General features: G+C 41.5%; 1 protein-coding gene across 4 annotated transcripts in view; it reads left to right on the top strand.

Moving 5' to 3' along the window:
• The window catches only part of EBF1 (EBF transcription factor 1), a 276,753-nt gene that overhangs the window by 205,353 nt on the left and 56,780 nt on the right, over positions 1-14,620 (top strand). For all 4 annotated transcript variants that reach the window (XM_075210160.1, XM_075210158.1, XM_075210159.1 and 1 more), the window contains exon 8: positions 9,349-9,490. In XM_075210160.1, the coding sequence (XP_075066261.1) occupies positions 9,349-9,490 (142 nt within the window). The remainder of the gene's footprint in view (positions 1-9,348; positions 9,491-14,620) is intronic.

Here is a 14,620-nt window from a genome sequence, read left to right as displayed (position 1 = left end):
AGTGGTGAGCGCAGGGGATGCAGCATTTCTGGTGAACAGCTTACAGTTTCGCCATTAGGCTTGTGATATCATTAAGTCTCAGCCCCAGTGTGGCTCCCCAAAATGGAGCAACGCATGACCCGTTAGTGTGAACACGGGATGGCTGTGACCTATACATATCTATAGGTCATGGCCAAACCATAGGGTCCCCATTGCCTTCCCTGGATGCCTATGTTTAGTGGGTGTTTATTGTAGGGGCCATTAAAAGGTAAATACGTGGAACATGTAAATAAAACTATTCAGAATCCCCGAGACCTTTACTATTATTATTATATTTTTTTGACCCTGAAAGCTGTCATTGGTGGTTACCTGAGGTCAGACACCTGTTAATACGTATATCACCAGTCAACGGATTAATGACCGATTGTACTGCTCACTCTATATAGAAAAGTAACACATACGCTCATTTTATTTAAATATAAATCTCAAAAAAGTTGAGTTTGGGTATTGAACAAGTGAAGCACTTAGCAATACCCAGAAATGACCATCGATTGATCTTCAGTTGCAGATGACAAGAACTGGTTTGTTTTTTTGCACACAGATTAAAGTAACTATTTCACCTTATCTCACTACTCACTTTCACCCCAAAAGTGGATAGTAAAAGGTTGGCCTCTAAAACAGCGATCTTATGGTAATAGATCATTTTATAGGGTCCGTCCCACTTCCCTAAGTGGACATCACTACAACAGTAAACGTTGAAGAAATTCCCTTGCATAATTACTTACTCAGGAGAATTCAATTAGTGCAGTTAATTAAATAGCAAACTACAAGAGAAAAGGTAATATTTTATTTCTGTGGAGATCAAAGTAGGTGCCGGCAGACTAAATGGGCATGACATCATCTATAGTCCATTTAAAATCCATTCCACCTTCTCCTGGCACGCGGATAGCTTGTAATTTGGCTTCATTTGAAAACCTAAGCATTTCTTACATGTAATCGGTTTACAGAGTGGAAAATAATGTTACAGAGTGGTGGAGGCACCTTAGTACAACTAACATTATCATGTCTCTTCCCAACATTACATCATTAAAGGGGCTCTCGTCAAAACACAACCAGTTCTTAAATGGAAATATATATTAGGTATAGGGCATTTAGCCAATAATTAATGCTTTACATGTAAGCTACAGTGTGTCTTTACTGTATCCTGGTCTTCTCTCTTCATATCTGTTCTAATCAGTAATGATTAGCCTAAGGGGTATATTTACTAAACTGCAGGTTTGAAAAAGTGGAGATGTTGCCTATAGCAACCAATCAGATTCTAGCTGTCATTCTGTAGAATGTACTAAATAAATGATAACTAGAATCTGATTGGTTGCTATAGGCAACATCTCCACTTTTTCAAACCCGCAGTTTAGTAAATATACCCCTAAATAACCACGTGTTCTCCTAATTTAATATTAAAGCTGGCGACGCATGTGGCAATAAATGTTGTCACATTTCATATCCACCCAGCTGGCAATCAGGACTGTCCTGCTTTTAAATGGACAGTCCTGATTTCCTGAAAGCAAATAGGGTGCGATCTATCGCATTAAGGATGTGGCTGAGAATGCTAAATATCCTATTGGGTTATCAGATAAACCGATATAAACTTGTAATGCTGTAAAGCCTTGTCGAAGAATCATGTAGTAAAACAAAAAATCATTTCAAAACCTCATATATGTGGGTTGTTATTGTTATTGACAAAAATGATAAGATTTTCTTTCATGTAATACTATTGAATAAACAAATGTTTATTCATTGTGACAAGTGAAATGTTAATACTTCCACGATGATGATTTTGATTAACTTTCGTAGAGTTTAGGCCAAGAGTAAAAAAGACAAAATTGTGAAGTGTAAATGAATCCAGGGCCCCATTAAGACATTAGTGGGCCCCCTATCCTTTATAAACTATAACTTTGTAATCCAAAGGTAGAGTGTCTCCATTTTTTCCAGTTGTACAAATTATGTTGTATGTTCTTATATATTTAGAATTTCCATCAGTAGGCTAGATCAGAGCTCTGATAGGGCTGGGACTGGGGTCTAATTATGTTATTTTAAAAGCTTGAGCTAAGCTTGGGATTAAAATTTAGGCTTGAAATAAAGCTATGGCTGATGTTAGGTCTAGAATTACAGTTTAGAGTTGCATCGTATTTAGGATTTGTGCTAACATTATGGGTTAGTATTTATTTTTATTGGATTTATTTTGTTGACCAAAAGATCAACTAATTCTAGAGCCGTTTCCTTCTTTAAAACAAGTGGTCTCTTGTTTTCCCGAAACACCAGGGGGCTGAGAAAGAAGCTTTTAGGCCTCTCCAATCCAGGTGCGATTAGTAGGGAGTCTAATGGTGGGCGGCCCGTCCGTCCTAGTGGACCCAGCCAAACGCCCCTCTATTAGACCTCAGTTAAATCATATCTGTTCTGGTACTGTGAGTTTTGAAGAATTGAAGATTGTGAAGATCTTCCACGATTTAAGGTCTTGTAGTTTAGTCCTTTTACACCCTTATTGTCACTAATTCATTGGTTGCAGGTACGTTAATGATGTAACGGAATCCCGTAGCTCTTTGAACGTTGTTTGGAAGGTCCTGGCCCTTAAACGAGAAGTACTATGTTTATATTATCTTGAGGCTTTGAAACCTGGTGCATTGTTAATTGTTCATTATCCTGTTGCACTTTCCCAGTAGAACAGAGAGGCAGGAGAACAAGGTCTAGGTAGCTGCAACACTTATTAATCTAAGCTTGTCAGTATGAAAAGGTGGTCTGTCTCTTTCAAACCATGATTAATGTTATTCTGTATCAGAAGCACGCTCTAGCTTTTAATCTAGATTACAATCACGGTGCTGGCGTACCTGTATAATTACAAGTAGATGGCTATTGTTATTAGATCCGAGTCGCCCTGCTGGCACGCTCCAGTCATGAGCCACGTCTCGGAGGATGCCGGCTCTCGGGCCGGGCAGAGATCTGTGTGTAGGTGAGTGGCAGCGACACGCAGGAGGCTGCTGATCTCTGGACCTGTAACGACATTCTGTCAGGAGTGCCATCTTCACAGCAGCGCCGTCTTGCAACGTGTAAACAGAGATTGCTTAATTACGCAGGTCATGTCAATTAGAGTGACCTTTGCATTTTCCTGGAATTAATCACGTTCTCCCAGGCTCAGGAAGTACTCGGAGCTTCACAGGCAGCTCCATTAAGTCAGCAGTCCCAGATAATTCCATAATAAATGATTTAGAAGGTTAGAACAAATACAAACAGCAGAACAACTCGTTCACTGTCTTCTTCATTTCCCTGGCAAGGCAGGAGAGCGGCCTCTATCTGATCATAAGACTAATGACCTGTTTATTACAAGGAGTTATCAACGAGCGGCCTTAACGCAGTGTGAGATCATATCGTGTCGTGTCATGATAAAATATGAGGTTTGATTCATCAGTGTCGGCACAGCGGCATAATTGCTGGCGCAAATGAATATGCTTTACAGCCGTTGCTTTCAGTGTCAGTGTGGTCCGCTTACTATAACGAAGCATGAAATACACTGTAAATATCTGGTGGCATGTTGTCAGTTAGCATTAATATTTGCAGCCATGACTGTGCTTACCATGTAGATAATCAGGGCACGTGTCTACAGCAGTAACATAGAGATTTTACTGTTGTTTTTTTTATTTCATTTTTTTTCTTTTCATGTATGTAGAGCATTATTTTCTTTTTGGTCATTACCAACCACTTATTTGCCCAAAAAGTGAATTGTGTGCTGCACAATTTCTAATTTAAGTCATATTTATGTACACTTACATACTTTCCTACTCTTCTAGAATGTCCAGGAGATTCCGGAACTTTGGGTAATCGTCCTGGGAAAACTTTTTCCCAGATCCCACCCACTTCCTAGTAAAGCAGGCCTTAATGACGCGATTTGCATATAATCATGCCATTTTGCCACACACCCCACACCCGTGGTGGAGCGACACAATACGAGGCACCACTTTAACCTTGCACTTGCTATTTCGGGGAGATTTTTAAAGTTGGCCAGTATGTTCTTAGGTGTAGCATCACGTCTAAATAGGGTCTGGTTTGGAGTTTGTTGCAGAGATTGCTAGGATCTGAGCACCTTAATGGGCTAGATTTACTAAGCTGTGGGTTTGAGAAAGTGGGGATGTTGCCTATGGCAACCAATCAGATTCTAGCTGTCATTTTGTAGAAGGTACTAAATAAATGAAAGCTAGAATCTGATTGGTTGCTATAGGCAACATCCCCACTTTTTCAAACCCGCAGCTTAGTAAATCTAGCCCTATGTGTTCATTCCTCATTTCCTACTTATCCTACTTCATCTGCGTGTGACAGAGTCAGTGTATTGATGTGAGGAACAGAATAGAGGATGTCACAGACTGATAATTAAATACTGTAAGGAGCAGGGCTCCCACAGAGTAGGCGAGTCAGACTCTTGTAATACTGATGCAGACAGGTTGTGGTATCAAATGCACCTAGGGCCTGAGTCATTAAGCAAAAAAAAGGAGTAAATTTGTTCCTGGACAAACCATGTTGCAATGCAAGGGGTGCAAATTAGTTTATTATTTTGCACGGAAGGAAAATACTATCTGTTTTTTCATCTAGCGCACAAATACTTGATAGCTTTATTTTTACACTGACATTTAAAGTTGATCTAGGACGTGCCCTACCCCAACTATAAATATGCCCCCCCCCCTCTCCAATGCAACATGGTTTTGCCCAGGTGCAAAATTATTTCTTTTTGATGCTTTGCTCTCCCTAATGACTCAGACCCACAGTGTTTAATATAACTTATCTGCTCACTTCCCAGGTGGATTACCTGTACTTGTTCCTGTACATTGTTCTCTCCTCCCAGACCCAGAGAAATGATCAATAAATACAGAAAAGAAATTGATGGAATGCATAGCTGCCAACTGTTCTTCTTTTTAAGGGACAGTCCCTGTTTTAAAAAGTACGATGCCCCTATTTTAAGCATTGAGCAATAAAATGCATATTTTTTCTTGATGTTATATGCAATTCTTAAAATCTATATTATCTAGAACAGTGTTGGCTAACCTGTGACACTCCAGGTGTTGTGAAACTACAATCCCCAGCATACCCTTTCAGCAATAAGCTGCTATATATTGGCAAAGCATGCTGGGACTTGTAGTTTCACAACACCTGGGGTGTCACAGGTTAGCCAACACTGATCTAGGGTTTATAAGCAAATATTAGATTAACATGCCTGATAGGAAACTTTACATTATTTGCATACAACGCTCAGTGAAAGTAATGATCCGTGAGATCGGTGAGATGTACAAAGTTGTGGAAAAGTTTTGAAGCTATGGACCCTGTAAAATTTCTTATAATGAGTCCTGGCCACGAAGCATTAGCTGATTTTAATGTTACACAACTTTCAGAATTCTATTAACGTTCTGTGGGGGATTCCTAAACAGCCAAGCCGTTTTATCTCCAAACAACAGGCTGGTATTAGAGCAAATAATTATAAACTGACACACAGCAATATGCATCCTCTCTGCAAATTTAACCATCTGCCTGCTTGGCCATGTGCACATATTTTTATGAGAAAAAGAAATTCCTGTGTTTGGATATATGTTTTAGATTTTTTTTTTCTAAAATTTGTGAGAATATAGCTTTTGTGCCTGAAAAATGTCCAAAGTATATGTTATTATTTATTATTATTATTATTATTATTATTATTAATATGGACTGCACAGTGACCATACTTTTGCACTATGACATGTGTAGCCCCAAAATGGAACAACGAGAGCATAGAATCCTTCTCCCCTACTTTTAATGATATCAGATGATGCAAAACATTTTCAGATGGCAATGGCTGCATTCGAGTTGCTGGTCTGTCTGGTAGAATCTTTACATCATGCAAAGAATTCTGCAAGAGTGATGAGGGAAGGCTTCCTGACTGACAGATCTCAGAGTGAGGTTGTGAACTTTCTCTCAGAGCCTTCTGGGATTGTGTTAAGAACCCCTGTTATGGCAGCGGGTGAAACCTGAATGATGTCATAAGCTTTCTCAGTGCATTCTGGGAAACGTCATCTTGCATTTTAAAGGATCCTCTTTAATAAATTGCAAATTATAAAGCTAGTTTTAATAGGCTTTGTACTAGGCAGTTGGTCAATACTGAAAAACTAGGGACAGATATTTAAATTGTACATGTGAATTAGGAACAGTTTGCAACTATTCTTGTTTCAAAAGTCACCTTCATCCTCCTAACTGTCCTGATTTAGGCAAGTCAGTCCCGATTTGAGGTTACTGTGTCGTCAGTCTGCATGTTTACTCTGATTCGCAGAAAGTTGGGAGGTGTGTCCTGGTTAGCACGGTGAGCGAATACCAAAGGAAGGTGCTTCTTGGGCACACAGCAATTGAAGGGTATTATTAGGGTAGGGGAGGGGCGTTGATGGTGGCCTAGCGCTTTCTAAGAGCAGGACACAGCGCCGGGGTCATGGTACACACCCAATGGGGTGTGACCCACGCCCTTTATTTCTTGCACCCTGCCACGATTAATTTTTCCTAATTACCTTGGGGAAAAATGTTGGGAGCTACACATCTGTACTGTACATTAAAATACCAAGTAACACATTGTATAATTCTTTCCTAACTCTTAGACTTTCTATATACGTCTTAGTCTGAAAATAGATTAAATGGTAAGATAACTACACAAAACAACACCTTTCCAAAAATAGTCGGATTATTCATTGACACTTCCTTAACCCCAGCTCGCAGCAAAAATGAAAAGCGTTTGGCAGCAGAAAGGTTAACAGGCAAGACGTCAACACAGATCACAATGTGGCAACAGGCGAGAAAACAGGCCCCGCAACCAGACGCGGGGTCAGCACGATGACCTCATAAGCGTGTCACTCCTTCGTGGCACTCAAATCACAGAACAGTTACAGTGATAGATTTACAAAGAGACCTGGGAAGAATGCCAGAGAAAGACAAAGTATTTTTTTTTTCTTTAATCCCAGCGTTGGCAGCTGAAACATTAGGTAACTGATTCATTAGTACTAGTCTATTGGTCTCTCTCTCATATCTCAAGTGAGGTGATTCTAATTAAATGAATCTGCATGTCAATCTATCGGTGATCAATCAGAGACGCCCGGGTGCCCCCCTCCTCTGCAGGTGAGGGCTGGCGGCTGACAGGAGCTGATAATGGAGGAAAAAGTGCACTGTCTAGCTAAGTTAATTAGTCAACATAATAGGCGGATTATAGAGGAAATGCAGGACTGTGTATGTTAGCACAAAGTGCCAGACAAGGTTGCAATTAACAGATAATTATGATATTTGGGTGTAAAATGAATAAACACATCTCTCAGGGCCTTCACGGCTAATCTATGAAAGGAGAAGTCGTGGGCCCCGGCGCGGACCTCCGCGTTTCACCTCCGCTCCGCGCACAGTGATTGTCTTGTGCGAGTATAGATAAGACACCGTTGCCAGCGGAGATTTCACCAACAATAGCACATTTTGTTTTCTATCTTTATTAAGTATTTAGAAAAACTATTGTTGCCTTTGTATTGTACGCAAATGCAAATCTGTCTGATTTGCAGAACGCCTGGTATTTTTATCTCCCGTATTTCCGACATAATCTGTTGCATTGTTGAGGGTTTTTTTTTATTACACTTGTAATCCCGAAACAACTGTGCTGTGTTAACTATCTAAAATACATCAGGGGACGTCGCAGTTTAGCTGAAGGAAGAAGGAGGACAGACAGCTATGCATCTTCCGTCAGCCAGAGCACTCTGTTCAAAACCGTTTAAGACTGAGGAGTTTTTTTTGGGGGGGGTTTTTTTTGAGGTGATGATTTTTAAGAGTATAAATGACATCTTGTTTAATAGAGAGGGCACACTTTGTCTGCCTATAGAGTGCTAGTACCATTACAAACATCAGAATAATGGGAAGCTCAGGAGGTTTCCAGGGACGGGACGGTTGAAATTTGTTTTGTCACCAAATAATTCATATTCTACATACTATAGATTCAATATATGGTATGCAAACATATATATATATGTATATAATATTGTCCCCTGGGCCGGTGCTAGGATCCATGGCGCCCTAGGCATTTTTAAAAAATCTGCGCCCCCCCCCCCCGCAAAAATCGCTGCCCTCCTCCCCCCTCACCCCGTCTCTCCTTACCTTGTCTCACCACCGCAGCCTCTCTGCTCCGTCTCCTCCCCTCCACTCACTGACACTAGTAAGTGGAGGGGAGGAGACGGAGCAGAGAGGCGGCGGTGGTGACAAAATAGCCTCTTCCCCCCTCCCTGTGCATCTGAATGCTGTGCGGCGTCCATGACAGGTATGGTCAGCGGTCGCTGCACAGTTTTAAAGTCATTTAGTATTCTGTGGCGCCCTCCAGGCGCCCTCCAGAGCCCGGCGCCCTAGGCAAGTGCCTAACCTTGCCTAATGGGAGCACCGGGCCTGATTGTCCCACACTGTACACACCTACAAATAACACTGCCCTGTAAGAAGGAACCAGAGAAAGTGTATCACATTACTAGAAATGGTGGCGTTGCATTTTTGTCCATATTTTAATCAGTAGGTATGATCTATTATTATTTTTATTATTATTACCATTTATTTATATAGCATCACTAATTCTGCAGCGCTGTACAGAGAACTCATTCACATCAGTCCCTGCCCCATTGGGGCTTACAGTCTAAATTCCCTAACACACAGACGGACAGACAGACAGACGCAGACAGACTAGGGTCAATTTTGTTAGCAGCCAATTAGCCTACCAGTATGTTTTTGGAGTGTGGGAGGAAACTGGAGCACCCGGAGGAAACCCACGCAAACACAGGGAGAACATACAAACTCCACACAGATAAGGTCATGGTCTGGAATTGAACTCATGGCCCCAGTGCTGTAAGGCAGAAGTGCTAACCACTGAGCCACCGTGCTGCCCATAGATCTATAATATTCTGGACACCTGTCACCCCCTCCTACCTTTCCCAGTGCACTTACTTATGACCAGGGGTGGAGCAGTGCATACAAAGTCTTTGCTATATTTTTGTGGGTGCAGAACGGGGGCTACAGGAGGCTGGGGAGAGGGGGTTGGCGAGAGTAGGGAACTGCGGAAGGGTGAGGGCGACCCAAGCCCCACAGCAGCCATCCTCCCTGTACCCCTCATAATTCAGCCACTGCCTATAAGCATGTGAAACATGCCAGAGTTGAACATCCGCCAGCTTGTGTAACGTGCAATGCGCATATTCACACATGCCTATAAAGATGCTGTTAGTAGTGAGGATACAATAGTTCAGTGAACAGAATGAACACAATTGTCCACGTTGCGGCTCATTGACCCTTGTTTATGTCTTTCTACAGGTGGTTGTGTCTACAACCGTTAACGTGGATGGACATGTGCTGGCTGTGTCAGATAATATGTTTGTTCATAACAACTCAAAACATGGAAGAAGGGCACGTCGGTTGGACCCTTCGGATGGGACACCTTCGTATCTGGAACATGGTAAAATATTATAAATATGGTCTATATGTATGTGGGTGATTTACTCTTTCCCGGGAGCCTTATTCAGCAATCCAACCATAGTAACATTATTAACTAATTAGCCAATAACTTCTGCTGACTTCACTGATCAATTCAATCCCTTGGTTACGTTGTATATTGTTTTATTGTTGGTATAATTAATTGGAAGGTTGATGGCTCCTTGGTTTGAAGACTGTTCATACTCTGTGTCGAGCTTTACCCTTTTCCACTGGATTCAAGTCTTATGTTAACCCTGTCGACAGCCTGTTTGAGCAAAACTGATGAAAGTTGAGTGAAGCTGATCATGGAGAGAGCAGGATCTAGATGAATGAGGTTCTTGTGTCTTCCGGACACCTTTAGGCTCGAGTCTTGTGTGCCTATCCGGTAAACATTTCTTGGGAGAATTCAAAAATGTATTCGAACCCGACCGGATGGACAGATTCGCTGTAACTGGTTGGTGTTACTACTCGGCGGCCACTAGAGGACTCTTGGTGACATCACCCAATCAATAGAGGGAATTTGACTACCTGGATGGACCAAAATAAATTGCCAGCAAAACATTGGGGCCGCATCTCAGGAGCGATGGTGCTTCTGGCCCTCAAGGGCAAAAAAGCAGTCACATACTAATTAATAAAACCTCACAACACATACACTGCGTTTATTAAGTTCTGTTTTCTTAGTACAAGTTTCCAGTTTTACTGTCTGAAAAATAGTAATAATTGAAGAAAAAAAATAAAATCTATATATATACTAGCTGAAGTACCCGGGTTTAAATCTTCAAGTTATTAACTTATCAGGCTCCCCGGGTCAAAGTTCTGCCCAGCGTACACAAACGGGAGGTCCGACCAGGACCTCAACCGCCTAGTATGTCTTTTGGGGTCCAATGTTAACAGTCTGTGAGGTTTTTCGTTCAAATCCATCCAGTGGAAGGCCCAGAACAGGCTCCCCGGGTCAAAGTTCTGCCCAACGTACACCAATGGGAGATCACCCACCTAAAACCTGGCCAGGATTCAACTGGACCACCCCACCTTCATCCCAAATGGTGTAGAGGTGTCCCAGACCTATATATATATATATATATATGCGCACACACATATACATTTATCAACATCAGCAGTCATAACTGAATAAAATATTATACTACAGTCATATAGAACAGTGCCCCCAGTGGCCACAATCTAAAATCAATCATCGAAGCACCTCACAGATTTCTAGTACATTTCTATTTTTGTTTTTTTTAAATATTACTTTTTTTTGCCCCTTTAAACAAATTAAATAACCAGATCTGCCACATCCCTGAGTTATTTGTGAAATGAATGCCACAGTTGGCATAGTTGACAAGACCTTTAAATTGTCAAACAACTAGAAATCGCAGTTCTCGTTTGCACCAAGGGAAGCATCAGTTTCTCATCCCTTCCCCGGTGACTAAAGACTTTAGTCTCAAACAGGGATAGTGCAAGACCCCTCGGAGCAGCCGGCTGGAGCACATTATTATTCAGTGATTGAATATGCTACAAGGGAAGGCAGGAGAACTCGTCACCCTGACAGCATTCCGGGGAGAAGTGACTAAATTACTTTATGTACCATTAGTGCTAGCAGCTACGCTGAACTCTCTCCCAGTGTTTATGCAAATGAAAGTGAGCACACTCAAGAGGTCCTGGCAGGCAAAGAGGAGACTGACAAGATGTTAAATGTTCTTCTTTTTAAATGGCCGGTTCAATTTATTTTACTCTGCCTTCTCCTGGTGCGGAGTTCTTTATCTGTGCGTTCAATATTAATATGTTTACATCAGACAAATCTTTCCTTCTAGTGGCATTCAGAAGAAAAAAACTCACATTCAAGAGGCAGGAAACAGAATTGTAGTTCTCTCTTGTCAAAGAGCTTGCACTCACTAGATTTGGGATTTTTTTTTCTTTTCCTTTAAAAATGTTACAGTCCTGTAAAGTGTTCATTTGTGTCAACATTTTTATTGTATTATTATTATTATTTTAAATATGAAATACTCCTTTTCTTAGCAAAACATGTATTTATGATAAGCTTGTCTGATTGCGACAAGGCAAAAAATAGCTAATCATGTCCAATATTCAACCTGTCATTAGCGCAATGGTCATTTTGGGGCAACTCCCAGTGGGTTTCAGGACCATCACTATTAGACCAATAAATATTGCTAACCGAGACTGGTCTTTACAGGACTTTTCAATGCCAACAGTAAGTTGTTATTTTACACCATTATAAAAATTTGGTAACAAATATATATCTTTTAAAATGCTTTTCACATCATTGAACAAAATGATGGCTTAAAAGTTTGTTTTTAAACAACAAATTCTCTGAAAATTGAAAACCAACACATTTACATTATAAACACAACTTTAAAAGTGTAGTTTTATAGGGTTGGGTACCAATAAAACAACTAGGGAAAATCCGACATCACTTTCTCCGATAGGAGAAGTGCGAATTTGAGGATTCCTACCTTCAGCTGATAAAGACTAGTTGGAATAACTGCTGTAAACAATTTCGGCTAATGAACAGTCTGGCGTTTAAAAAGAACGTCATGTTAAAGTGCGACCTGGACATTGTTCTTATTAAGGTGGCCATTTAAGGAAGCGTCGCGTTTACAATGTTTAGTCTACATTGTAGACGCGGAGCTGCCTTAAATGACCACCTTAACCGTTATCAGCTGAAGGTAGGAATCCTCAAATTCGCACTTCTCCTATCGGAGAAAGTGATGTCGGATTTTCCGTAGTCGTTTTTGTGACTACCACCAGTTTTATACAAGTGTTTTTCTGTTTGAACCAGTAATAAAAGATTTATGAATTATTTAGTTAATAATAGAACCTTCGACCTAATACCAAGAACTGTTCCTCGATCTTAACAGCGGGAGATTTGCTTGTCTCCATCAAAATATTGTTTGGGGGCCATCGTCACTACCTGACGAGGGTCTGATGTGAGCTGAAACATCTTGTAGCGCAGGCCTGGCCAAGCTGTGACTCTTCAGGTGTTGTGAAACTACAAGTTCCAGCGTGTCCTGCCAGCTATCTACTGGCAAAGCATGCTGGGGCTTAATCTTGGGGAAAAGTGTGCATGCCCAATTTGCGAACACTTGACTGTATCCTATAGTTTCCAGGGGCGCACGCAGGGGGGGTTCTGATTCTCCAGAAACCACTGCCCTCCGCGAAGAACGGGGGCTAAACAGTGCCCCTACATAGCGGCACTTTACTGTACAGCAGCCGCGGCGCTGTCAAAGAAGCGTCCGCGGCGGTGCTGTATTGTACTACATGCGCAGCTACTCTCTCTATTTTTTTTTGGGGGGGGGGATCCTGCATGTGCCCCGGGTTTCTAGTACACTGGTCTGAACCACAGTGTTCCGCAGGCGCATGAATCATTGATACTTTGCTCACATCACATTCAAAACCTCAACTATTGGAGGCAGCAAATCTTTTGAGAGAAGCCAGAATTCTTGAGGCAAATGCCTCCGTCACATCACTAGTTCCTAGGGAATTAATAGCTGAGCTCTTATGAATTAGTTCTTACGCTAAGCCTACAGAATGGCTGCCTCCACAGCTTGTAGGCAACGGGGGCACTTTAAAAAAACTCCACAAAACTAATAAAAATAGAAGTGACAGGAGGCTGAAACTTTTTTTTTTACTTGTTGGTGATTTTAGCAGATGACATTGTTGCTGCTTGCTCAGTAACTGCATTGCAACAGACCTATCTTTAAATAAGCCCCGGGGGCCTCAATGCCACTGGAAACATAGGATAATGGAAAAATAGAATGGAGAAAAACATTTTTTGGACTCCTGCCTGGAGTCTCTTGGGGTCTGTGCATAAGTTGGAATCACGTCCTGGATCCACCCAGCGACTAAAACCAGACAGTTTCTCCATCAGCTGCATGTGTTTATTTGTGTCTTTGTCACACACCCTATGTGTATATGTGCCCAGAAAGGCCAGGATGATGTTTACATACATGTTTTCCGAAATATATTCCATATGTATTAGATGTTGTGTTTTTTCGCCCAGCAACAACCCACAATTGCCAACTTATATTGTAATAAATTGTCCGCTTATTGACACAGATATGTTAATGTTTTCATACATATCATAATCATCATCATCTATTTATATAGCGCCACTAATTCCGCAGCGCTGTACAGAGAACTCATTTACAGCAGTCCCTACCCATTGGGGCTTACAGTCTAAATTCCCTAACATACATACACAGAGACTAGGGTCAATTTGTTAGCAGCCAATTAACCTACTAGTATGTTTTTGGAGTGTGGGAGGAAACTCACGCAAACACGGGGAGAACATACAAACTCCTCACAGATAAGGCCATGGTCGGGAATTGAACTCATGACCCCAGTGCAGTAAAGCAGAAGTGCTAACCACTTAGCCACCGTGGTGAATATTGATAGTCTTTGCATGATACATTGGTTTGATTAATAACATTTGCATTGTTTTTATATAAGTGGAGTTCATTTGAAATGTTGTCATTTTGTAATAAATTTATATATAATGTGGTTAAAGATGAACAGGAGATTGTTGATGTTATCCAGACACTTGTGGAAAATGAGCAATATTTGAGAATTCTGAGCACATGGGATATAACGCTGGCACACGGTCTGATCATAAATTGGACAGATCCAGCAGTATAACGCCAGGGGGGTTACTGATTTGTCAGATCACATATAGTCTGACGGTGGTCTTCTACCAACTTGGGGGGGTGTTTCCTGTCAGATTTACTTTTTCTTATTCTCGGGCATCGTACTTGCTTTAGGGCCACAAATGTGGCAATATGAGGGAATTGGCTGGTAATAAGAGCTGACGGCTGACGTATGCATGAAAGGAATTAAAAGCTGAGGCTGTGTTACTTAACTAAGGTTAAAAGTTTAACTGGGATGCTACTCCCATCTGAAGTCATAGGGGAGCGCTTAGGAGTTGTCTATAGAAGTGATGGGCGTAGAGTAAATCAGTCTCTGGAGATTCAGGACGTTGCCCGCCCACCCTTCGTGGTTTGGATGGACCTCCGTGCCTGCTATGGCTTGCCGGGCTGTTCTCTGGTTGCCAGTTCCTGGTGCATCTGACGTTCGATGGGGAATGTCCTGGATGGCATGC

Source organism: Mixophyes fleayi, chromosome 4, assembly GCF_038048845.1.
Source record: "Mixophyes fleayi isolate aMixFle1 chromosome 4, aMixFle1.hap1, whole genome shotgun sequence".
NCBI lineage: Eukaryota > Metazoa > Chordata > Amphibia > Anura > Limnodynastidae > Mixophyes > Mixophyes fleayi.
The sequence above is the reverse complement of the archived record's forward strand: the minus strand, read 5'-3'. Positions and strand labels throughout refer to the sequence as shown.